This window comes from Diorhabda carinulata, chromosome X (assembly GCF_026250575.1).
Source record: "Diorhabda carinulata isolate Delta chromosome X, icDioCari1.1, whole genome shotgun sequence".
Lineage (NCBI taxonomy): Eukaryota > Metazoa > Arthropoda > Insecta > Coleoptera > Chrysomelidae > Diorhabda > Diorhabda carinulata.
In genome coordinates this window covers 3,879,056-3,907,032 of record NC_079472.1, presented here as the reverse complement: position 1 = coordinate 3,907,032, position 27,977 = coordinate 3,879,056, and the positions used below count along the sequence as shown (strand labels likewise).

Genomic DNA, 27,977 nt, shown 5'->3' with positions numbered 1-27,977 from the left:
AAAATTCAGTTCTGTGCATACGCGCAAACGATTGGGTTGTCAATTCTGTCATACAAGTCATTATGACAAATTGTTAATATTTGAAAACCAAGTTGGGTCCCTCAAGTTTTATATTTTATAATTGTTGTTCGTTAAATTATTTAACACATAATCCTGTGAACAGAAAAATGTCGTCTATTCAAAGGTCAGCAGTTTGGAATGTATTTACAGAATCTAACGAATCCAAAGGTTCAGCCATTTGTAATATTTGCTCTCAAGAATTGTCTTTTAAAACAAGTACCACTATTTTATTAGAACATGTACAGAAAAAGCATCCCGAAATTAATATTATATTGAATTCTTCCACTAGTATTCAAAACCAAAACGGCATGTAAGTTTTAATTCATAAATTTCAATGTAAAATTATGTATGTATTGAATTTTCAGAGAATTACCTGAGTTATTACCTAAAGATATTGAAATTATTGTTGATGATGAATATGATAGTGATCCACATCGAGAAGAAATTGAGTCTTATGCTGAAGATAACTGTGATTCAACTCTAAATAATTCATATAGAAATGAGTTGAATTTGTGGACTCATTTTACAAAATTACTGTCGTCAACTAATCCTACGGTTGTTTGTAACATTTGCGATGAACAAATTTCTTATAATACTACATTGAATGCTATAAAACATTTAGAAAAAGAACATCCCGAGCAGTTATTAAAAAGTGATGATTCCAAAGAAAATTCAGATCTTTATTCATCAGTAAAATGCAGTTTTTGTTTACATAGTGTTACATCTGAAGCTGATCTTCAAAATCATTTACAAAAATATCATTCTGAACAGTTGGGAAACAATATCAGAAGAAAAAAACATTATTTGTGGAAGTATTTTACGAAAAATCTATATTCTAATGAAACAGCTGAATGCAAGTTTTGTCAAAGTGAAGTTTCTTACAAATCTGATATTTCCATCCTTGAAAATCATTTAATTGATAATCATCAATTCAACCATCATGATTCTGAAAGTACTTCTGAATCTGAAGAAAAGTTTTCTGTTAATAAAAATGAGCTGATAGATTTTACTGAAGAATTAAATTCTGATAAAAAAAATTCTACATCTCGAATGTGGGAGTTTTTTACAAAAATACCAGGCTTTAATTCCGAAGCTTGCTGCAATATTTGTCAGAACCAGTTATCATACAAAAGCACTACTTTTAATCTAAAAAGACATCTTGAAAGAAAACATCCTGAGCTGTTAACCGTAAGTTTATTTTTGTTATTATCAAATTATTGATTTAACTAAATAGGTTATTGCTAATTTTATCTTCAGTAATTGTATGTATGTAGTTATTGGAGTTTCATATACACTGTGACCCAAAGGATATGTTGTGTCTCCCTTTCTTTCTGCAATACTGAAGAACTTAGTGTTTATAGATGATCTGTGAATCCCACTCCTTTTAGAAAGTCCAGAATGTGGGATAGCTGTAGCTGCCAGAAATCTTTGTCTTCCATTTCAAACCCTCCTAGTTGTAGTGCTCTAGAGTTCTGTATCCAAACGAATTTGGATTTTATAAAATTGGAGATTAAAGCTCTAATGGCTGCAGGATGATGATCTCCTGTTTGCTGTAGTTCCTCTCTAGATTGAACTGGACTCATGTTTCAATTGCATAAATTTCTGTTTGAAAAATGTTTGGTGTGTTACACAAACTTTCAGAGTATTTAGTTTTGGTTCCAAACATTCCTATTCCAGCTCTGTCTGCTGCTTTAGATCAGTCTGTTTACCATTTATTGATATATCTGTTCATTTCTCGTATGATATTTTGATTCTACTTACTTCTACAGCCTAGAATTGAGATAAATTCTTTCTTAAAGTGGTTTTTCTTTGGTGATTCCGTCTCTGAACATTCTAAGTGATGTTTCTTCTATCACGCTTTCTAGTTCTATGTAAAGAGGTGAAATATTTAGAATCATTTCCAGTGCAGTTGTTGGGCATGATTTCATGGCCCCGGTTACACATATGTAAGCCAATATTTATACCTTTGAGAGATTGTTCCTTGTGGTACTCATACTAGTTCTAGATCAGTAGCTTACTGCATCAAGTTTGTAAATGAAACTGAGGAAACATAAAGTTTTTTCTGTTGCAACTTAGAAACTTATTTTTGTCCAAATTAAATTGAAAAGTCAATTTTTGATAAAGTTATATATGATAATTTCTTAACCAAAATATTGCACTTTCGCTCAAATAGTGTCACAAGTCAAAAAAAATCTATCATAATAAGTGTTTGAAATTAATTCTACCTTCCTTTTTCACTTTTTGGGGGATAACTCAAGAACTTACAAAGTTACAGTAATAGTAACTATTTACATGACATTATTTGAGATCGAAGTTTTCTGGCCACAAAGAAATTTTTTGACTTATGACACTATTTGAGTGGAGGTGTGATAGTGTGTGACAGTGTAACTGTGAGTGTTGGTAGTAAATTGTGTGTTCAGTATAAAACTGTTGCAACTGAAGACCCGGTAACCAATTTTCCACCGTAACTAACTGTTTACAAGTTTCATGCATCAACATATTGGTAATAATTAAGGAGGGATTTGTTTAATACATTTTAGAGTATAAATCAAGATATAGAACAGATTCTTTTAATTAAAGAAGAATTCGATGACATTAAAATGGATGATTCGGATCCTGATAAACGTAACTTTGATAATGATATGAATAATAAGAGATCTCAAATTTGGAATGTTTTTACCATAAAATCAGCGGAGGAATCTATAGCTACCTGTAATGTTTGCAATCAACAATTCTCATATAAGAGCACAACAAATGATTTGAAAAAGCATTTTCAGAGGAAACATCCAAATATATCAATAGAAAGTAGAATAGAAAAAGTTTTGGTAAGTTGTTAGACATTCTTATTAAATATTAAAGGAAGATTTTTTCCTGTAAGGGTTTTCTCTACCAGGTTAGTACGAAATTATCTTGAATTAGTGTTTTTTTTTACTTTTTTTGGTGTTGACTTTGTCCATTTTAGATTAAAACTGATCCCAATAAAAGTGATACGGGTCTAGATTCAAGTAACAGTGATTACGAAAGTGAAGATCAAGAATATTTTAGTAAAAAGCCCAGAAAGCATTCAATACTTTGGAAATATTTTACTAAAAGTAAACACGAAGAATATATAGCGAGTTGTAATATTTGTAAAAAAAAATTAGGCTATAAAACTACCACGACCAATCTCAGAAAACATCTAAATAACAAACATCCACATATCGAAATAAACTTGAGGAGTCTTCCTGATCAAAATCAGGTTATTATAATTTTTTAATAAATTGTATTCAAAATTAACTGATGTAAGTTATTATTGTAGGTTGTGAAATTGGAAATTAAAAGTTCTACTACTGATAACAACTTGTATGGTTCGAAAAAAGTTAAATACTACTCAGCAATATGGAATTATTTTACTAGAAACAATCCATATGACTATATGGCAACTTGTAACATTTGCGGAAGAGAATTATGTTACAGAACTTCAATTACCAACCTCAAGAAACATATCAGTAATATGCACATCGATATTAAATTGCATATGGGAGAAGAACTATCACAAAACCAAGTTAGTATACATTATCTTTTTGATTATGTGATATATCATCATGTATTGCTCCTTCATTTCAACCCATTGACGTCTATCAGTGCTTAGTCGGGTCCAATTTGTTCCTGTCAGCTTCTTTATATCATAGTCCCTTCTTGGATTAGGTCTTCCTCTGAGATTTTTGATATCTAGTGGGTACCATGCTGTAATTATTGTGGTTCATCTATTATCGGTCATGTTTTCTATCTATTGCCATTTGAGGCATTTGATCCTGTGACATTTATTACCTGGGTATTTTGCCTTACCCATTCTATTCTCTTAAGATCCCTTCTTTTTATACCTAACATGTTGCTTTCCATTGATTTTTGTGTTGATAGTAATTTTGGTCTGGAATATTCAATTCTTGTATCCGTATGTCATGACTGTTAATATGCATTGGTCAAAGATGAAGGTTTTCCCATAAGCACTCCATACCAATATTTCCCAGAATTTTTTCCTCTTTGTTCCATCTGTATTTTCATAATTTCATTGAATTAAAATTACAAAAAGATCAAAATTAACAAAAAAACCTAGAATTATTGAAAAAAGAACAAGTAATAGCAGTAATATCTTGGAAAAAACTAAAAGTAGAGTTATATGTTACATAACGCCCTTTTTGTTGTTACTGTGTTTTAAGTTTGTTACTTTTTGTATTTAGTGATTGAAAAATATTCCTTTTTCCTTTTAGGTATCTAAAAAATCAACTGATCAATACTCTAATCAAAATAAGGAAAATAACTGTGTAGATGGTCACTTATATACTTGTGAGGATACAAAATCAAATCAGCCTACTATAAAAAGGGAGAGGAGGCATTATTCGAAACTTTGGAATCATTTTACAAGAAAGAAATCCAAGGCTTGTGTAGCATCATGTAATATTTGTGATAAAGAAATAGGATACAGAACCTCGACATCAAATCTGAAGAAGCATTTAATTAATATCCATCCAGGCATCGATTTTCAATTAGAGACTGAGATACCTCAAAACCAAGTAAATTATAAAATCTGAGATATTAAAGTGGTAATAAATAGGGGTATAAGTATCTTTTTTTTTAGATAAATTTAGGTTCGGTTAAAACTTGTTTGATTTGCTTACAAAATAACAGAGAATTACCAAGAATATTTTTTCAAATTAGTAATAACGATAACGAAGAAAAAAGTTATGTAACAAAAATTGGGGAGATCCTAAACGAAGATATTGTGAGTATCAGCTCTATGAAGTAGTCTTAAGTTTGTTTATTTTTAGTATCGTAGTAGGGAAACTTTTGTACTTGATTTTTGTTAGATTTTAATCGTATCTGTTCCTACCCTAATTTATTTTTCAAAGGCATCGTCACTTTTTGACTTATAATTTATATACAATACAGGAAGTTATGTCTAACTGTGGTCTAAAATGTTTTGTAATTTTCTATTTTTTTAGTTGATGCAGAGGAAATTGAATTGAGTCATAATTATTTATCAGAGGTGGTCACACTTTTTTAAGTATTTTTATTCACTTTATCTCTATTTTTTCCATGTTTTTCTTTTAGTTCTATATAATACAGGGAGTCATGGGGAACTAGGGTCTCAGAAGACTTGCAATTTTCTAATTGATGCAATGTCAAACAATTGATTGTGATCCATAAAATTCAAAATTATTGATTTATAATTATTTATCAAAGGTTGTCACACTTTTGTAAAAATTTTTTTTTTCACTTTTATTCACTTCTTTACGTAAAAACCCTTAGATAGTACTAAAAAATCGAAATTACCAATTGTTTGTAAAGAAAAGTATCCTAACTAGTTCAAACCTGATGAATTGTTTACAGGATTAGAAAGTATAGAGGTGATTGTAGAAAAAAAATGTTACAATTTTAGTCTTAGTTGCAAAAATTGGAAAACATTGAGTCACAATGTAAAACTGTTTGAAATTCTTCATAATTATAAGAAATATTATATACCAAGGACTGAATTGAACAGATTTTATTTCCAAATGTGTCATATTGTTGGTTAATGTTTTGATTTACCTTACCATGTATTTGGTTTGGGGTTGATAGTTGTGATTCTACTTGCTTGTACTTGATTTTTTCGATTCATTGTCTTTTTGGTCTTTTTTATTTGCTTTTTCCTTGTTTTAACTACTTCCACAGCAAATTATCACTGTATATACAATTTACTTTTTTAGTTACAGTTGCATCTTCTGTCATACCTTTTCAGGCATCAAATTGGGACTCAATGTTCCATTTTTTCCATAATTGTTTTTACCCGGCAAGTAGTTCCATTTCCTCCAACGTTTTCACTCTATATTTGCTCTGTTTCCTCTACCTAATCAATTCATTTTCTTCTTCGTCTTTCTCTTTGCCTTTTCCTCATTTGAACTACTTCCACAGCCATTCTTTTTCTTCTTTAACCTCATTAAACATGTAATTTATTGTTTTTTGTTTTTTTATTGACTTTTTGATCATTTCTTTTATCGTTTATATCTGATTTTGTTCTATTTTATTTTTTATTCAAATGTGATTCTTCTTGTAGTTAATTTTTTAGTCACAGCTCTACCTAGTAATATATATTCTCCTGTCATACCTTTTCTGGCATCAAATTGGGACTCAATGCTCCATTTTTTCCATACTTGTTTTTGCCTGGTTGGTATTTCCATTTCCTCTAAAGTTTTCACTCTATATTTGCTCTATTTCCTCTACTCGATCAATTAATTGTCTTTCCGTACTTTCTCATTGCCTTTTTCTCATTTGAACTACCACCACAGCCATTCTTTTTCACTCTATTGTTCTATTTCCTTTATCTGACCAATTCAATTTCTTCCTGGGTGTTTCTATTTACCTTTTCCTTGTATTACCTACTTCCACGGTCATTCTTTTGCTAACTCATTCTTATTAAATGTACAATTCAATGTTTCTTCTTTGTTTTATTGATTTTGCGATGTTAGATTTATTATTTCCTTTCTTATTTTGTCCCATTTTGACTTTTTTTCCAAATGCTCCATTATTATATATACTTTTCGATGTCAATATTTATTTGTTTGTGTTTGTTAATTCAGTGTCTATTTTCCTTTCTTCTGTGATGATCGTTTCTCGATATTCATATACCGATACTCTTCCTAAAGCGTTTTCTTTACATTTAATTTGATTTTCTTTTGGTAATCTTTTTCCACCTGTATGTTCCATTTATATTCCAATTTATCCATTTTATTTTTTCAATTTATACTTAGTACTATAATACAAATTAACGAATCTAAATAATTTCCAATCTCTAAATCATCTTATTATTTTCTTTTTTTTTCATTTATTTTCAATTCTACATTAGTTTTGATTCAATATACCTGGTGTAGATGCGATAGTTGTGATTCTACCTGACGGAGTAGTTCTATATATTAAATAATTGATTTATTTCAGGTTATAGATGAGTCTCACGTAATTTGTCAAAGTTGTATTGATGATATAGAGAAAGTTTATAGTTTCAAACAAAAAATATCGAGAGCTTTCGATTTTTGGACTAAATTAGAATCCGAAACCGAAACTGAACATTACGATCAAGATAACAAAGCTGAAAATCATCATGGTAACATATACTCTATTAAGAATATCCTTTTATTTACTTACTTCTATCAATTAATAAATTTATTTAATCAAATCTGTTTTTCCAGATTCAATCGAAATGAAAAACAATTTGTGCAAATTTACTTGTGAAAAATGCCATCAAGATTTCGAGTCTGCAGTTCTAATGTTGAATCACACCTGTACCCATAAGGATCAAGACGAAGTTTTATCAACACAAAACGGTTACAATTGTAAATTTTGCGGCACATGTTTCCAAAAACAATGGAAGAGGGATAAACACATGAGATTGTTAGTGAATTTTATTACTTAATAATATACTTGATTCAATTTTATTTCAGGTGTCGGAATCCCGTGAAAAAATACGATTGTACCATATGCGGAAAAACGTACAAATCCGCTTTTTTACTTCGGGAACATACGACCGTCCATACGGGCGAACGCAATTACATGTGTCACTTATGCGGTAAAACGTTCCATAGAGCGTCCGTCAGACATAAACATTTACAAGCTCATAATCGTAAACCGGGCGAAAAGATCAAACAAAAACCGTTTTTATGTTTCATTTGCGGTAAAACTTTTCCTACGAACGTAGCTTCGAGACACATGAGAGTACATTCGGGTATCAAAAGAAAAGAATGCCATATCTGTTACAAGAGGTTCGATCAACTAGCACATTTGAAGGTACGTAACCCCGGATTAAATCCTTTATCACTGTTTCGATTTTTCTCGAAACGCTGCCGCGACTTCGGACATTTAAATCGGATATGTTCAGCATTGCCTCACTATCCGGCCGCTAAAGTAAATTCCATAGCTGTTTTCAATCATCTTTCTCATAATTTCGTTTCTCCAGATATCTGTATATCTGAGATATCTGTAGTCTTCAATCTAGGATGTAACTATATTTTATCAACTGTATATATTAAAACTTCGTTCCTAGAAGCTCGAAGTAACAAAAATAAGAATAACCTCCAATCAAATAATCTATTTAGCTGCATTACACTGCTCCCTATTTAAAATTATTCCTCGTGGGATTGTGTACATTACAGATAGGATTACGAAGACTTGTTTAACTCATTCATAATTTCCATCAGATGATAATGGGTACCCTTTGAAAGATCTCTTTAGTTGCATATTACAGGCTAACACCCAATCTATTGTAGCCTCATAGTATTACCGAACAAAGATGATCCTTCCAGCTGTATCTTCTCTGTTTTTGTAAACCCTATACTAAATCCAGTGAAGCATCTAATTACCAAACTAAAAATTATCAGATGTGTGATATAAAATGTGCATCTTTGAAAAGATTTTGCAGTCCAAATACATCGTGGCCTCATTTTATTACTGAGCAAAACCTTCTTGGGGTTCAGATATCTAGTAGCATTTTAGCAATATTGTAGCCAAATCTATCTAACTTTGTTATAATTCATTTCAGAGTTCGACTAATCTTGATGTATGATCATTTTTTTTTTTGTAATTCCTGTTAGTGTCTTAACCGGGTTACTTATTTCTGATAGTATGATCGAATTTGACTGGACTATACAGGAATAAAAATGAGCAGATGTTGTAAAAGTGAAAATCGTTAGTTGCCGTTATAAAATTCAATAAACCACGAAATTTTTCAATCAATTCATTTGACCCTTATCTTCTGAACGTCCTTCACATATTTGCCCTGGTCATAAAGCGGAATTTATTGCACACGTTCGACGTGGATTATTATTATTTATGACGAAAGTAAACAAAACTTATATGATTGATTTGTACTCTTGAAATAACATGAATTTTTTTTCTATTCCAGATACATCTTCGTACCCATTCCGGAGAAAGACCCTATGAATGCGAAATCTGCGAAAGAAGATTTTCTCTACCTTCTACTCTTCGAATACACATGCGTCGTCACGATCGGAGTGATTATTGATAAAATTAAGTTGATAAAGAGTTGAAATATTAAATTTTGTTTTTATTCAACAATTCACTAGTTTTAAATTTATATTAAACTTTCAAAATGATTTCTACGATTTATATCGAGAAGTAAAGGAAACCAGGAGGTCAATATACTTGTCAATAATGAATGGTCCTAACCAATGAATAGTTACAAAATAATTGTGATTACAAGCCAATGTTAAGTTGTAATTTTTGGAACTAAATACACTAGCACTAAACTAACAATTACACTGTCCAATGCTCGTTTCAATGAACAAGTTATAATCTTCAAAAACTGAAGGTAAAAGCTGTTGAGGAGAAATTTGTGAAAGCAAAGATACGATCTTTCTGAAACCAGCTCAGATACTAGAGCTCACAATGATTCTGGAACTGAAAGGAGATATGTAAATGATGATGGTTGACACAATAGTCCTTGAAGTCACTGTGTAATGATACCCTCGTGTACACTTCTGTTCATATTATATTCTGATGCTGTTCAGCTTTTAAGATAAGCGACGACCATATTTAGTCAGATATAAGTTGCCTTGCAGGAGATACCTCAAGAACAACAGAATAAGATTCGATACAAATTCTCTTCCCGGCTTAAGGGATGTTTCCAGGCGTTGTAGCCAGTATTGTCTCGTTGCGTTCCTTCTATTAAGTTCTTGGTTTTCAGGATCAGTAAGAAGTCGCATAGATCCGGCGAAAAGAGTAGTTGTGGTAACACTGAAATCTTTCTGGAAAGTAAAAACTGGATTTCAGTCGAAGCGCAATGACAGGGTGCATTGTCGTGATGCAGCAAACAATTATTTACGATATCTAAACGTAATCTTTTGACTTTTTTCCGAAATCTATCAAGTACACTTCTGTTCATTAATTGGACAGATTTTTCCACTTTTTTAACTGCGTAAATTCACTTGCCATTTGTTGCCATGTTGACCAAACAAAAAATTTTCATTATAGGCTTGTTCTTTGTAGTTGCATTGGCAGAACTAGTTTAGGAAGTGTACACTAAAGCATTCCTTGTAGCAGAACCAGCGCTAGTGTAGCAGTGCAAGAGAACTAGTTCACTAAGTTCACTGTACTGCTTGCACTGGTCTGAAACAAGGTCTGAATCACATCAAATAACCTCAAATATAATAATCTGCACTATATAGTTCTTTGTATCCGATCGAACTAATTCTATATACTCATGAACTGTTACAGTTCCAGTACAGCTACCCAGAACAAAACTTATGCCATATTTATTAACCTTTTCAGTTCAGCCGGCTCAGGATAATCCTAAACATTCCATTCTATTTGTTGGTTTCGAGGTATGCTTGAGAATTAGAGTTTAGTATCTTTTTTTCTTCCGAAGATTACTTAATATGTCCATTACTCACTAATACTAAAAAATCTCTTTTTGCCGTTGTGTCTACAACAACAAATACTCTTTGCGAATGGATCTAGAAGAGCTTGAGTTGATATTGATTTTTTATTTATTATTTCAATAATAATTATAAATCTATTTAAAAATGGAGCCTTCATAGAAGAGTCAATGAAGATAAATCGAAATTCATCATAAAGACAACACCACAAAGGAAACGAGCAATCAGAAGTTTGTCTATACAACTGAACGAAGAAAAGGCACTAAACTTAGAACAAGTACAAAGTTTGTATATCTTGGGGTGGTTATTAAGGGTCATTGGGTCATCCTCGTACTTGTCTAATTTTTTTACTCTTGTATACATTTTCATGATAATAAACAAATGAAAATATTTAGATTTCCGTAATAACTATATTCTACACGAAATTTCATCACAAAAAATGGGAAATAGGTAATATTAAAGATAGAGAAAGAGAGGTATGGGAACTGCCAATAGAAAGAGAAAGATAATCGGTATACCACTCTATATCTCTCTTCAATCTATTCTGATTGGATCTACTTTACGTCGAAATTTCGAGAGATGGGAACGTCAAAAGAGGAGTTTTCATTTGCATGGCAAACAGAGAGAGGTAGGAAATGGTAAACCGATGCTTTTTTCTTCTTTTTCAATAGTACAACGCCACTTACACGCCGCTCTCTCTATATTTAATATTAACTCTGTGAACCAAAGATATAGTTTTCAGTGGTTTTCCTGTAACCAGGTAAACTGATTCACCAGCCAAATGCAGCCGCAGCTGTATCCGTCCCTAATAAACAAAAAAAATTAAAATGAAACAAAAAACAAACGAAAAAATACCAAAAGAAAATACAAACAAGAATTTTAAAAAAATACTAAAACTGGAAGGAGCCGTTTGTTTTTTAGATTGGAGCTTTCTTTTCTTCTTCTTCGAGCCATGTTTTGTCGTCCGTTTTTTATATCAGGGAAAACTCCAAATAATCCTACCTCTCTATAAAAAATATAAAAATCCCATTCCATCCAAATATACGTAATGATTCTCTCTGTATCTCTCTTTCTTAAAACATACAGTTATCAACATAACCTAGAAATGAAAAATTTGTAAAAATTGATCGTTTTTGGGTTAGTTGAGTCTCGTCGAAACTGTCAGTCCTCGGTATAAATAGGTTATGTATGCCTCATTCCACAAACGGTGACCTATGCGTCATTCGGTATAATATTACTAGTTGAATACAAATAGTGGTACTATATAGATACAGTATCTCACACCGAATGCAATAATCTCGGAAATGCAACAATAGTAGCTTCGCATTGTCATTAAATGCCACGCGGCTTTACTTATAGTCAATAAACGCCAGTCTTTGATCTAGGTACTCTCGCTATTTATACCAAACAGGGAATTGAACTCAAAAGATTATTAAGCGGATTCCGGAAACGGATCTAATTTGAAGCTGACGATTAACAATTTATTATATTCCTACAACGAATTGCGTAACCAACCAAGTTGAATTTCGATATTAAGCTGGATCGGGATATCGTATTGAGAGATTTTTGAAATCACTAGGGAATCGATTATTACTTCACAAGAGATTGAGTATTGTTGTATAGGATATTGCAAATAATAAACAACTTCGCGTTAAATCTCGTTAGGTAAAGATCCATAAATGGATTAATTAATTTATATTTGTCGCAGGTATATTTCCAAAGCCGTGACATTACGATTTCGCTGGTGATATCACAATTAATTCCCTTCAAGGAGCCTCGTCGATTGTGAGGGGGCTTAGCGGCTGCCCTCCTTCGGCCCGTCTACGTGGGCACTACGAGGGGTGCTGGTGAAAAGGACGGCTCATTTCTATGGGCTTAATCGCCTTACTTTTCTATGCTACTCGTGGGAGAACTATGGACAATATTAATGAAAAAACTCATCCGCTTCTCCTCCTCTCTTATTACAGTGGACTCTGAAATATCAGAACCCTTTTATCACGTCAAGGACCCCAAGAGATCACGGACCCCGATATATCCTTCTCTTCCCCTCGGGAGCTCTAACCAAACAGGTACCAAGGTACCCCTTACCTCTAATGCTTCGGTTTCTAACGGAGTCGAAGATCTAACCGATGTTTTTGATAAGGCCCAGTTAAAACGTCAGGGAAGGTCAGGCTTAACAGCCATTCCACTCCAAAGGCACAAGCAAAATTTGTCAAGAGGTTATACGCCCTTCAATCAGCGTCAAAAGGTCTAAAACTTCACCTGAAGTGGGGCCCGGTATTGGCTACACGAAACTCGGTGGGTTGATCGATCTGCCACTAGCCTTCAGTCGAGGGGTCTTCACGGAAGACCAGCTTTTATCGACGCGGTGACTTGGGTCATCATGCTATCCCCATCCGGTATCAGAACCAGGCCATCGCAGTTCCTCCGCAGGCCACCGAGTTCCAACTCGTTTGGGTTCCCGGTCACTCGGGCAACAAGCGGTATCACTCGCCAGACTGGGCACAGAACCCACTCTTCGTATAGTCAAAAGTGTTGCTATCGCGTCTCTCAACGCTCTACTTGCAAGGCGGCCTCGGCGGAGATCGATAGAGACACCGGGCATGAGAGAAACCTCCGTCACCAAACAACTGCTCCAGGTATGAAACCCGACTAGTCACTGTAATTTTAACCGGACACGGTTATTTAAGACGTCATCTCTATATCATGGGCATCATGGACGATCCGGAGTGTAGCTGGAGGATGAAACTGGTTCAGACACTTAAGCAGTCTTCACGGCTTGACTAATGACATCAAAAGGTTCAAGGCAAAGCTCCTGATCGGCTTATCAAATGACATCGGTATGTGGAGTGCGACGGACATATGAAAAGATCTATGTGCTTACGGCACTTGGCCTTCCACTACGCTACTACGAACTACTAATTATCATAATTAAACAGTCGATTATTATTCGACTTCTTACAATTTAGTAACTTTGTTTAGTGTCATTGTAATATTACGGGGACGTTATAGTGAAATTATAACAAATCCAGTTATGAGCGAAGTTGGCAGTAGGAGGCGTCGAGTGCTCTGATTAGGTTATGATGAACCATTTTAGAATGACGACATTGACAGTCGGCCATCTTTGTTTTGTGGCACACAATCTCATTCTTATTTAAACGTTGGCGAGTTTTTCAATTCCATATCCTTAATCTAAGGCAAATTTATTCACAAATGTTTTATTATTGTTGTGTTTTGAATTGTCTATCGCTTGCTGAGCGAAAAAGCTTGCAATTTTTCCAATTTGCCGCTGTTTTAACAAACAGAGGGAAGCGTTTAAATGCACTGTCAGAAGCAAGATGACGTACTTGTTTTAGAGCTTTAACATCAGGCATCGCTGTATTTTTTGCTATCTGAAGATGATGGCAAAATGGATTTTGCGGAACAATAATGCAAAAAGTTTATGTAAGATGGTAGAGTTAGTCCCTACAATTGTAGTTTCTCTTGGTTTGATACTAATTTTATACGGAATCGAAAATATGGGACACAAAAGCCTTTGAAAGTTCGACTTGATTTATAAAAACATTTTTTACCCAACAGAAATCGAAATATAAGCAAGTAACTTTACTTTATGAGCACGTATTTGATGCGGAACGGCTTTAAAAAGTATTCAAAGGGCTGTAAGCTCAATCAACACGGTACAGTACAGTATTTAATTACCTTTTAGCGTTTAAATCGAATTTTAAGCACGAGAAAATTTAATCCGGCAACGTCGAATTTTATATAGATGAGATCAAAACACCGGAGCGTTGATGGAAGTTTTGCAAAGCCATTCAAATGAGGGTAATACTTCAGTCGTGAGAGCTGTTTTGGATTGCTTGAAAAAATAAATTCTTTTTTTTGTATTGAAAAGGTCTCTTTTTATTCATTCGAAAAAAAAAACAGACTGAAATCTGTTTTGTTACGGTATTTGGTGTGAAAATTAATTTCCGAACTTACTTACGAATTTATATAAGTTGTTAAACATACAGTCGTTTCAAAATTCGAGGTTATATGCTCAATGGCATGGAAATTTGAGCACCCAGTAATAGTTCGCGTAAATAAGCTTATTGAAGCTTCTACCACAAAAAGAGGCCTTAAAATGTTTGGATATACAGCAGTCATCAATCTCGAGACTTTATTCAAGGAATTTAGGGCCAACAAAGAAAATGGAGGCAACAATAAGGGAGTAAAAGCTATAAGTACCTCGAAAAAAGCTTGATGATCTTGAATGAAACGAGATTAAGGAAACTGAATAAACTTTGATTCAAAATATTAATTTAATGTGAGGTGCCACCTTTGAAATTTACTTCAAGTTTGCTTAATACTTTAAAAGAATACATTTTGTCATATAACGAGGATTCTAAGAGATGCACCTTTTGATAACGATTGGAGAGTCATTGGAAAATTAATTTGCCAATATCAATCAAAAACGTGTAATTTTAGTCAATTAATCAACACGTTTCGTTAGAAGCGCGATACTAATATAAATAATAGAACCTTGTAACTGAAAATTCGATTAAGTGATGTCATGATACTTCAAAAGTTGTGTATATAACTAAATCAGTAAAATAGATATCGAATCAATTGTTATTACACTTACGCATACGTGTACTACGGTCACCGACATGTTGACAGTGGTCAGGTAGAAACTAATAGTCGTTTAATTAATGTCTAAATCAAAATGTACCAGTGATTTTTGAAGTTATGGTTTTATTACGTTCCCACGGACTGGAGGACCCACTTTTAATCCTTAGATGTCGTTTCTGTCATGGTATATCTACGTGACCATTTTTACATCGATGAAGCTCACCATCAGAAAAGATTTTTTTTAAAAATGAACCCGATCGCAGGCTTTCCTCCGGATCTTTTAGCATTCAACCATTTTTAGACACAAATTCAAGAAACTATTTATTTTATGTTTTATAATATTACAGAAATAATATTGAATCACTCCAAAAACTTGTTTCTATTCCCACCATTATTTCATACGTCTTATAACTTCAAGTTTTTACTGAATAGCAAGAGTAACATGCAACCAAACACTATATGAACAACTCATACCTAAACTAACCTCAAATATAAACTGACAGTGACTTAGGTAGACCCTAGACTCACGCGAAATGATGGACTCGAGACGGGTGCCCCTAATGATTGGGTGCTGCAAACGATAACTCGTATCGCCAGAATTGAATATAAATTAGTGGATGTGAATAGTGCATTTAAAATATAAATTAGTGAAGTATAGTGGAGAAAATACGCCGTTTGTTTGAAATAATATAATATAAACATGTAAATTATAAATAAATTATTATTTTCACTTCAGTTTTAATTAATTCTTTCCAATTTACCCGCAGTGCGATTTATTTTTCGTGTATTTTTGTACGACTGTTCGTCTACATACGGGTATTCTCGAAATGTTAATTTTATAGGGAATTCGGTAATTGCAAGCTGTAAAACAATCAACTTGCAAGCTGTAAAAATGTACTCATCTGTTAGATAGGGTGAATTGAGGGTGTGGTATTATTTATACTTATTAAAACCAGCGGAACAACTTTTAATCTCCATTCTCCTTAGGGACTTGGCAGACACTTCATATTTAATTTTCACGCAGATTTTTTTAATCTATGAAAAGTCCAGATACTTTTTTACATACCGTAAATTATTCGAAACTCTCGGGAGAATATAAAAAAAAGGATTAATTAAGCTTTCACTTTTTATAAAGAAAGTTTTAATCAGTAATTAATTAATTTGAACATTTTAATTTCGGTTTTATGTAGTCTGTGATTGAGGCGCAAAGAACAAAATCAAACAGAAGAGGATTAGGTTGTGAATTATTATGAACTCTTTGTGTTCTAATTAACTAAAGACAGATCTAAGTAAATTGCAATTTACACACGAAACTAAAAGTCCCTGTGTACACAATGTATCGTTTAAACCTTCAAATAAAAAACAATATTAGTATCCCGTCGTAGAAATGCGATTGTTCTACAATCGTGTAAGATCCAGCTGGTGGAGAAGCCTCAAGATCATCAAATACGTCGAATTTTTGCGTTAAAAAATGTCTCTTGATTAACGATATTTCTTATTATGAATCCTTCCGACTCAAACAGCATATTTGGCTAGAGGAAGTTACAAAAAATTTTAAAATAAAAAATGGAGAACACAGAGCTTAAAGGGATAAAATAAAAAAGGGAAAAATAAAGAGAAGGAGCTAATAAAAAACAAAAATCATAAAAAAATATAGTTCTATTACGGTCTAAGAGTGAAAACTAGATATAGGGAGATTTATGAGCGCAGAAGGTGAACCAGAATTATCGTCTGATGAAGATTTTAAACATGTGAATGCAACTAAAGAAGGATTAACACCAAAACAAATCAAAAACAGAATGGAAGCTGCTTACGGAGACTTGTTGACGCCGTTTCGCCTCGGACGAGGATCATTAGGGGATGACCTCCGTGCGGGAGGTGCTATAATGAAGACTACTCCACAAAACATTGAATTCGTGGAAGAAATTGTTCTCGGCGTCTAAAAACAAAAGAAATCGTAGCACATATTGGTATTTCTAAAGCAAGTCCTCTAGGCAACCTATATGAGCATTTTTTTCCAACCTCCGATCGCTCCGTGCAGAAAGCGGGCATGCACTGTGGTCTTTTAGTATGATCCGATATCCAGAAGAAATTTCATGGAAAGTAGGGGGACTAAAAAAAAACAAAGGTCACGAAAAACACCAAAGAAGTGAAGGATTGACTTCAAGGATCAAATACAACAGTGAACGCGACATTTTAATCTGACTTACTAAGGCAGTTACGTCAAAAAATTATCGAAAAAAGGCGCGGCAAACTCAAGCAAGATTTGCTCTTGCTTTATGATAATGCTCCAGTTCATACTGCTTCATTTTCAAGGCTACTGTAGACGAATGTGGCTCCACAGAAAACCCACCATATAGCCCTGATCTGGACCCGACTAACTATTTTTTGTTCGCAAAGCTGACGACCGAGTTAAGGAGTAAAATATTGAACAGTGACTGTAAGGTGTTTGGAAATAAAGGGGGAACACACAATGTATTAGAAATCTTGCCTGAAACCCACTACTGGGAGTAGAGCAATTTTAAGATGAATTGGTAAATACTACGAAGAATTAAATATTTGAATTTCTAGAATAGCCATGATTGCTATTTACATTTGATGTAGCTCTTAAAAAGTTCTTAAAAAGTTCTCAATAGAACGTACTAAAACTTCAAAGAAATTTTGATCTTTGACTTTTTTAAGATAAATTGAATGGATGGAATAATTTTGGAAACTTATTTCTATCGGTAAGACCAATGGTATCTCGGCTATATGGGAATTTTTGTTATTAGAAATGTAAATTTCAAGCGAATTTAATATTAATTTGAAATTAATCAATATATTATTCATAGTTTACAATATATCAATAATATGAAATATATAAATAAATTTTGAATAGGGAGTTTTTATTTGTTCTTTCAGATAATCACTTAATCGAATTATTTCTTCTTTAACGTACTACATCACTCAATAAGTCGTGTGACTGACACACAGATGGCGCTGCCATTGTCAAATCCATATGACGTTTATGAAGTACCAACTGTCAAAAGACATGATATTTCGATTAATCAGAAAAAAGTGACAGCAAATTTCGTTATTTTCAAAACAATGGATTCAAAAAAATTTCGTGTGTTACTCGTAATTTATCATTGCTTCTGGAAGAAAAAAAATACTTTACAAGCTCAGCAATGGCTTCGAAAGTGTTATCCGGACTCTGCTTCATCAAAAAAAAAACATTTGTTATAGGTTTGATGAATTTAAACGTTGTCGTACAGACACCGATGATGGTGGACGTTTCAATCGTCCAATTTGATGTTATTACTCCAGAAAACATCAAAAACGTTCACAAATTGGTTACAACTAATCGTAAAGATATCAGAAGGCAGTGTGTTCGCAACTATGAATGAACATTTCACCATGAGAAAACTTTTTTCAAAGTGGGTGCCACGTTTACTCACAGTCGATCAAAAACAACAACAAGTTAAGCAGTGTTTGGCCACGTTTACACGTAATAAATAAAAAAGTTTGCGTCCATATGTGAAAATGGATGAAACGTGGATGCATCATTTCACTCCGGAATCAAAACGATCATAATCTCAGTGGACTGCAGCCGGTGAACCACGTCCGAAATGTCTAAAGGTAAAACAGTCAGCTGGGAAGGTTATGGCTTCAGTATTTTGGGATGCGCAAGGAATATTGTTCATCGACTATCTCCAAAAGGGAGAGACAATCAATAGCGAATATTATATGGATTCTTTGAATGCAAAAATCAAGGAATAACGGTCTCATATGTCACTGTTTCACCAAGATAATGCACCGATTGTCGATGGCAGCGATGGTTAAATCATCCATCGTATAGTCTAGATCTGGTCCCCAGTGACTACTGGTTATTCGCTGATCTCAATCGCTAAGAAATTCCGCTCAAATGAAGAAGCAATTGCTGAATCTGAAGCTTATTTTGAGGCAAAAGACAAATCCTCCAACAAGTACGGCATCGAGAAGTTAAAGAAACGTTGGAATGATTGTATTGATGAATAAAATCGATATTTGGCAAAAAATGTGTTTTTCTTAGTTATTCTAATGAAGTTTTTCACATGTAACATCTTTTTTTTACGCTATAAATATTCTCGTTACGTATCTAATCCGACTCTGCATCCATCACGCTCGAAATCCCAAATCATTTGCCTACGTTTGCGAACGTTTGGTTTCAATTGATCCTTCCAGCTTCGAAAAGAACGATGTAAAATATCACTTTCTAAGCTTAACTGACTACTAAAACTTTGGAACAATTTCAGAGGGAATTAAATAATTAGTTAATCAAGTTAGTCAGTGAATTACCTCTTGATTTCGTAGAAACGTAAAATGGGCAGAATTAAGTTCGAGAGCAGGTGTTAGATAAAACAGGATACGTTTTATTTAGGATACACCTAATAGAATTCGATACAAAGTTATTTTTAAAGATTTCAGCTACTCATTCATATGTTAATTGAGATGATTGATGTTGATCAACAGATATAGTTACGAGTTATTGAAGAAGAGTAAATAGATGTTACGATTACAGAGAGAAAATGGATATGAATAGATTAAACAGACGAAAGAAAAAGAGAGAGACCTGTATAAACTTGGAGAAGAGCTACTTAGAGATAACTCATAAGATAAACATGGAAAGAGGCTATAGAAATAGTTAAAAAGAGAAGGACCGAACATACAAAACAACCTATCTACCTAAATGTTTTGTTTGTTTTTGTTAATGGTTTTTTTTGTGATTTTGTTAAGGCCTTCGATTGAATTGATCCTGAAATTATGATTAACAAACTAGAATATTATGGCATACGTGATGTTCTTTTGAAATGGTTTGTATCTTACCTTGAATGTAGGAAACAACTGGTACAATCTAATGGTGAAGTTTCTAGTAATTTACCAGTCCAGATATACAAGCTTTACATTCTAGCATGTGCAAAGATCTCATTACTATTGAGTCCTGGTCTGACGCGAACCGTATCTGTTTAATCCTTGGGAAAACTCTAGTTTTACCCTATAAAGGAGCTTTACCAGTTTCTTGGTCTACATATTGACGTTGCCCTTCAATGGTTTGTACATTCTCGTACTGCTTCAACAACTTACTACTCGTTGTTCGAACCGCATCTATGATTTGCCTTTCTGGGAGTCCTGTAGTTTGCATCTCGTCGAATCTATCTTCAAATTACAAAAAAGAGCTATTCGTTACATTAATGGTTTGAGGAATTTTGAATTCTATTTTAAATAATACTCTTCCCACTTTTATTTTAGAATCCGTTTGTTTTGTTGGCAAACACATTTACAACTCAACTAAGAGCACTATTCATAGATACTAGAAGGAAAAATTTGGACATTGGAAACACCGATTAGTGCCTTTTCCTCAACTGGGAGCTAGGCCAGTACTTTTTTTAGGGTTCCGTGTTGGGCCAAAGTTATCTGAAAATGCTCGTGGGCAAATGGACAACGATCTAGCATCTGTCATTTCATGCAGGATGGAGTTTCCATGCAATCCGTTTTATGTGTTCATTTTGGAGAATGGATAGGCAGACGAAGATTGGTTGAGTGACCTGCGCGGTCATGTGATTTCCTCCAGGGGGTCTTCTCAAGGACCACGCTTTTGCAAGAGGACCACGCACGTTTCCCGACCTCCGAACTGCAATTGAAGAAGAATTTGAAACTCTTCTGCTTCTCCATTGAGAATCGTTGCCGTATATGCATTTATCAAGATGGGCATCAATTTAAATACTTACAGCAATCATTTTTCTAATCCCTTTTGTCATTTCTTTTAATTAATTCATCTTGATTCTGCAATTTTTTTCTTAATGCAAATTTGTTGCTTGAGTTATGCCGGTAAATTCTCGATCTCTAATTTTTTTACAGAAAACAAACACCTAGACAATTATTCATGGGTCAACTTGTTTATAAAGTATCGGTTAATGGGTGATTCAGAATTATTACATTCATAGATAATTTTGAATAAAAATTAATAAATTGGCAACATCGAAATTTCGCCTCTAGATTTTTAGAAAGATTTTGCATACGGGATTGATTGCTTTCAAACTTTCTAAATAAACGATGAATGACACCACTAAAATTGATCAAAATACCAATCGGATATTGATGTATGTACATAGTGAATACCAAACCCTTCTTAAATTTTCATTTCCATCTTCTTTTCGCTTGTTAAATTCACTATATACGTTGGTTACACCGACTTAGTCACCTTTCGTATCTTTACTTCCCTTTTTCTGAACAAACGAGATTATGTAAAACAGACAGGTCTGAATTTCGAAACAAGATTAGGACAGTATCACGTAACGAAATTCCTCTCAAGGTTTTGAGCCCAAAAACAATTTATACAACAAAATATGTTAAAGAAAAAAAATTCAATTCAATCAAATTGGCATAACAAGACTTCTTAAAAACCATTGGGACGTGTAAGAATAATCTTATATAAAGTTATTATAACGTTGCCAAACTTTGACATTTGTAGGATATTGTAGGAATGTTAAAAATGAGGTTATGTTGATGTTTAATATCATAAAACTAATTTATAATTGAATCTAGATTTGGATACTAAATTCAATCAAGGTTTATATCATCCTTATTGCTTTTAAATTCAGTTCGCCGTGGATCTGAATATATTTACATAGCTATTTATAAGCAAGGAATAGGACATATCATGAAACGTCGTTATAGAAAATATATATATTTCTTCGATCCTGCAACGAATATAAATACAATTGTATAATGAATATACGTTAATAAAACCTGATTGTACTCGAAGCTCCCTCTTCAATACGAAGCTCCATAACAAAAGTAAAACCACAACAATACCTTTTAATACAAGAGAGAGAACGGCCAATAGTTACAATTATCCCGACGATGTCCATTTCACAATTTGCCGTTGAAATTTGTAAGCCGCGTGACTGTCTGCTAATGTATACCGAGTACATTCTATAAATCAAAATGTTATCTCGAAGCTTACAAATTGGTTAAACGATTAAGATGTTTAATTTAATAATTACAACCCTCCAATCTCTAAATATTGTTCATATTCCGTTGTTTACTTATTAAGGCTAAGTAGTCACTTCTGTTTTATGATCACGTTAAATTTTTGGACGACCTCTCACTCAATTTGAATAAATTCTTAGTGTCGATTCTAAAACGTCCTCTATCTACAACACCTGGGGCCATAAAATCTTGTATAGAAGTGATTCTAAATCTCCCACCTCTCCACATAGTTCTGGAAAGCGTGGCAGAGAAAACGTCACTTAGAATGTTCAGAGACGGAGCTCCAGCTCCTTAGCACTACACCTGTAAGCGCTTGAAATAGAAGACGAAGATCTCTGGCAATTAAAGCTATCCCAAGGATTGATGGGTTCTGCAGTATCGCAGAGCGAAAGATTTGGATCGAGAGCTCAAATCCATACAAACATAACTAACAAAGGTGAAACTTCCTGAGGAAGACTCTACAGCTAGGGAAGTTAAGGATAAAAATTGGAGACTAAAGTGAATCTGAGGTGATTCAAGACGCAAGGCATCTCAATAAAACAATTTTAAGAAAAGTAAGGAATTTATTGAAAAAACTATTTACCATATATTAGAAAACTTTGCTTGGAAATTTATTTTTCGAAAATAACATCGTCCAAATGTAAACTTGATGGCTTTTCTTTTAATTGTACCAGAGAAGTCGATTGTTACCAAAACTTTAGATTTCAAAAGTGGTGTTAAATCGGGATCGCGTGGAGGTCAACTTATGTCGCCTCTGCATTCCAGTAGCAGCAATTTTGCTTATCGACGTGTCCATCAAGATTAAAATGAGCTTCATCCGAAAATAAGATGTTGGTAAACGTTGGAAAGCGCTCAAACGAATTCAAGTCCTGAGACTTCAATTCTTGCACCAACTGAATTTTGTAAGGGTGCAGCCCCAAATCTAACATTGTCTATCTAATCTAAAAGACCTTGGACGCCTGGATGTTAGTATTGATCAGGTCTTTTCAAACTTCCCAACTCATTTTCCAATCAGCTCAGCGTCTGGTACATCATTCAAGTGACGAATATTGCGAATATTGCGGAATTTTCTACGCGCTGCATTCACCGAATCACCGTTTTTGTTAAACTCACGCACGGTCCTCTCTGTGAACTAAAAGAAGCGCAAAAAATTACGGATATTAAACGAATGACGGAAAATAGGATCATTGGAGTAGGTAAAAGGAGAAGAGGATGAATAAAAAGTGGTTGGATGCAAAATTGGAAGATATTAGAGAGGTAAATCGAATTGGAGTACAAAAGTCCCGAATCCCAGCCTGTCGGAAAGAATTGTAAAAGAAAGATGGACCTTATAGGCCTATATGTATGAAAATGGATGTGATAGTTGTGGGGTTGTGTCTATGTATTCCCAGCTTTCGAATAACTATATAAACATCTTAATGGAATTAATCAATCGAGAATTATGGTATCAAAAATTTCCTATAATTCAAAAACCAACCTTCAAAAAGATAAATATAAATATTTATGACTCTTAAGAATGAACATGATCTGAATTAGGGAGCAGGAATTTTATTGTATTTTTATTAATAAAACAAAATGACTTATAGTATTTTTGGCAGGACTCCCGTAATTGGGTATTTTGTAAATAATCCTTTCACCGTCTCAGAGATTTCGACCGTCTCCATTTACATTTTCATTGTTTGAGTATGTAAATTATATACCGCAGTTAACAGTTAGTTTAGGGGTAAATGCGGCTATGAATAGCTAAGATTTCGTCTAGTTAACCCGACAACTGCCTCATTACATTAAATCGTAACGTTTTCATTGCAGACGAATAGAAGTACAAAAAGGGTTTCGTTAATCGGCATATTGTTCATGGGGCTCCAAATATTTATACGAGAAGATTGATGTACATCATAAGTCGTGTTTGAACAGTATTACCAAAATTTTTATGTTGAGTGTACGGCTTTTATTAAAATTCATTCCAACCCAATCATATTTTTCAAAAAATTCATAAATAACTTACTTTTAAAAACAACACTTTATATTTCAATATTTCATGTTTTGATTCAAAGATCGATTAAAAAATTGAAGGAAAACAGAATAGTGATCTATTATTATAACACTTCATTTAACACGTCAACTGCCATGTATTTATCATATATGGTGTTTAAAATCCACTTTCAATGAAAACATTTACCTACTAAGTTATGTCTTCAAGCGCGCGACCATATTTAGCGATGGGAAGGGAACACTTAATTTAGAAGAAGAAGAAGAACTAGAAATCCAAAATGTGAGACATCTAGAACTAGAAAACGATCTAAATCAATAACTAATACAAATAGGAAAAGCTGAATGAGGTGAAGTAGCGAGAAGAAGAAGATCTAGCCTAGAAAAAGATGTAAATCAATAACCAATACAAATAAGAGAAGCTGAATAAGGTGAAGTAGCAAGAAGAAGAATTAGAAATCCAAAATGTGAGACATTTAGAACTAGAAAACGATCTAAATCAATAACTAATACAAATAGGAAAAGCTGAATGAGGTGAAGTAGTGACAAGAAGAAGAGCTAGCCTAGAAAAATATGTAAATCAATAACCAATACAAATAGGAAAAGCTTAATGAGATGAAGTAGCAAGAAGAAGAACTAGAAATCCAAAATGAAAGATATCTAAAACTAGAAAACGGTCTAAATCAATAACTAATACAAATAGGAAAAGCTGAATGAGGTGAAGTAGCGACAAGAAGAAGAGCTAGCCTAGAAAAATATGTAAATCAATAACCAATACAAATAGGAAAAGCTTAATGAGGTGAAGCAGCAAGAAGAAGAACTAGAAATCCAAAATGTGAGACATCTAGAACTAGAAAACGATCTAAATCAATAACTAATACAAATAGGAAAAGCTGAATGAGGTGAAGTAGCGAGAAGAAGAAGATCTAGCCTAGAAAAATATGTAAATCAATAACCAATACAAATAGGAAAAGCTTAATGAGGTGAAGCAGCAAGAAGAAGAACTAGAAATCCAAAATGAAAGATATCTAAAACTAGAAAACGGTCTAAATCAATAACTAATACAAATAGGAAAAGCTGAATGAGGTGAAGTAGCGACAAGAAGAAGAGCTAGCCTAGAAAAATATGTAAATCAATAACCAATACAAATAGGAAAAGCTTAATGAGGTGAAGCAGCAAGAAGAAGAACTAGAAATCCAAAATGTGAGACATCTAGAACTAGAAAACGATCTAAATCAATAACTAATACAAATAGGAAAAGCTGAATGAGGTGAAGTAGCGAGAAGAAGAACTAGAAATCCAAAATGTGAGACATCTAGAACTAGAAAACGATCTAAATCAATAACTAATACAAATAGGAAAAGCTGAATGAGGTGAAGTAGCGACAAGAAGAAGAGCTAGCCTAGAAAAATATGTAAATCAATAACCAATACAAATAGGAAAAGCTTAATGAGATGAAGTAGCAAGAAGAAGAACTAGAAATCCAAAATGAAAGATATCTAAAACTAGAAAACGGTCTAAATCAATAACTAATACAAATAGGAAACGCTGAATGAGGTGAAGTAGCGACAAGAAGAAGAGCTAGCCTAGAAAAATATGTAAATCAATAACCAATACAAATAGGAAAAGCTTAATGAGGTGAAGCAGCAAGAAGAAGAACTAGAAATCCAAAATGTGAGACATCTAGAACTAGAAAACGATCTAAATCAATAACTAATACAAATAGGAAAAGCTGAATGAGGTGAAGTAGCGACAAGAAGAAGAGCTAGCCTAGAAAAATATGTAAATCAATAACCAATACAAATAGGAAAAGCTTAATGAGATGAAGTAGCAAGAAGAAGAACTAGAAATCCAAAATGAAAGATATCTAAAACTAGAAAACGGTCTAAATCAATAACTAATACAAATAGGAAAAGCTGAATGAGGTGAAGTAGCGACAAGAAGAAGAGCTAGCCTAGAAAAATATGTAAATCAATAACCAATACAAATAGGAAAAGCTTAATGAGGTGAAGCAGCAAGAAGAAGAACTAGAAATCCAAAATGTGAGACATCTAGAACTAGAAAACGATCTAAATCAATAACTAATACAAATAGGAAAAGCTGAATGAGGTGAAGTAGCGACAAGAAGAAGAGCTAGCCTAGAAAAATATGTAAATCAATAACCAATACAAATAGGAAAAGCTTAATGAGATGAAGTAGCAAGAAGAAGAACTAGAAATCCAAAATGAAAGATATCTAAAACTAGAAAACGGTCTAAATCAATAACTAATACAAATAGGAAAAGCTGAATGAGGTGAAGTAGCGACAAGAAGAAGAGCTAGCCTAGAAAAATATGTAAATCAATAACCAATACAAATAGGAAAAGCTTAATGAGGTGAAGCAGCAAGAAGAAGAACTAGAAATCCAAAATGTGAGACATCTAGAACTAGAAAACGATCTAAATCAATAACTAATACAAATAGGAAAAGCTGAATGAGGTGAAGTAGCGAGAAGAAGAAGAGCTAGCCTAGAAAAATATGTAAATCAATAACCAATACAAATAGGAAAAGCTTAATGAGATGAAGTAGCAAGAAGAAGAACTAGAAATCCAAAATGAAAGATATCTAAAACTAGAAAACGGTCTAAATCAATAACTAATACAAATAGGAAAAGCTGAATGAGGTGAAGTAGCGACAAGAAGAAGAGCTAGCCTAGAAAAATATGTAAATCAATAACCAATACAAATAGGAAAAGCTTAATGAGGTGAAGCAGCAAGAAGAAGAACTAGAAATCCAAAATGTGAGACATCTAGAACTAGAAAACGATCTAAATCAATAACTAATACAAATAGGAAAAGCTGAATGAGGTGAAGTAGCGAGAAGAAGAAGATCTAGCCTAGAAAAATATGTAAATCAATAACCAATACAAATAGGAAAAGCTTAATGAGGTGAAGCAGCAAGAAGAAGAACTAGAAATCCAAAATGAAAGATATCTAAAACTAGAAAACGGTCTAAATCAATAACTAATACAAATAGGAAAAGCTGAATGAGGTGAAGTAGCGACAAGAAGAAGAGCTAGCCTAGAAAAATATGTAAATCAATAACCAATACAAATAGGAAAAGCTTAATGAGATGAAGTAGCAAGAAGAAGAACTAGAAATCCAAAATGAAAGATATCTAAAACTAGAAAACGATCTAAATCAATAACTAATACAAATAGGAAAAGCTGAATGAGGTGAAGTAGCGAGAAGAAGAAGATCTAGCCTAGAAAAATATGTAAATCAATAACCAATACAAATAGGAAAAGCTTAATGAGATGAAGTAGCAAGAAGAAGAACTAGAAATCCAAAATGAAAGATATCTAAAACTAGAAAACGGTCTAAATCAATAACTAATACAAATAGGAAAAGCTGAATGAGGTGAAGTAGCGACAAGAAGAAGAGCTAGCCTAGAAAAATATGTAAATCAATAACCAATACAAATAGGAAAAGCTTAATGAGATGAAGTAGCAAGAAGAAGAACTAGAAATCCAAAATGAAAGATATCTAAAACTAGAAAACGATCTAAATCAATAACTAATACAAATAGGAAAAGCTGAATGAGGTGAAGTAGCGAGAAGAAGAAGATCTAGCCTAGAAAAATATGTAAATCAATAACCAATACAAATAGGAAAAGCTTAATGAGATGAAGTAGCAAGAAGAAGAACTAGAAATCCAAAATGAAAGATATCTAAAACTAGAAAACGGTCTAAATCAATAACTAATACAAATAGGAAACGCTGAATGAGGTGAAGTAGCGACAAGAAGAAGAGCTAGCCTAGAAAAATATGTAAATCAATAACCAATACAAATAGGAAAAGCTTAATGAGGTGAAGTAGCAAGAAGAAGAACTAGAAATCCAAAATGTGAGACATCTAGAACTAGAAAAC

General features: G+C 33.3%; 2 protein-coding genes across 2 annotated transcripts in view; one reads left to right on the top strand and one right to left on the bottom strand.

Moving 5' to 3' along the window:
• Positions 1–27,977, bottom strand: part of LOC130901190 (uncharacterized) — a 118,642-nt gene that overhangs the window by 28,609 nt on the left and 62,056 nt on the right. The gene's annotated exons all lie outside the window — the stretch shown is intronic.
• On the top strand, positions 8–9,226 carry LOC130901188 (zinc finger protein 658B-like). The gene is made up of 11 exons (XM_057812361.1): positions 8–370; positions 426–1,248; positions 2,601–2,885; positions 3,023–3,298; positions 3,359–3,604; positions 4,311–4,613; positions 4,679–4,822; positions 7,012–7,177; positions 7,263–7,464; positions 7,515–7,857; positions 8,972–9,226. Exons 1-11 carry the CDS (start codon positions 168–170, stop codon positions 9,089–9,091), a joined length of 3,111 nt encoding a protein of 1,036 aa, XP_057668344.1. The 5' UTR covers positions 8–167; the 3' UTR covers positions 9,092–9,226.

Excerpts from the sequence above, each read along its gene's own strand:
- LOC130901188 (XM_057812361.1), top strand. The coding sequence starts at position 168 with ATGTCGTCTATTCAAAGGTCAGCAGTTTGGAATGTATTTACAGAATCT. Across the intron at positions 4,614-4,678 it reads CTGAGATACCTCAAAACCAA|ATAAATTTAGGTTCGGTTAA; the intron begins GTAAATTATAAA and ends CTTTTTTTTTAG. Across the intron at positions 7,178-7,262 it reads CAAAGCTGAAAATCATCATG|ATTCAATCGAAATGAAAAAC; the intron begins GTAACATATACT and ends CTGTTTTTCCAG.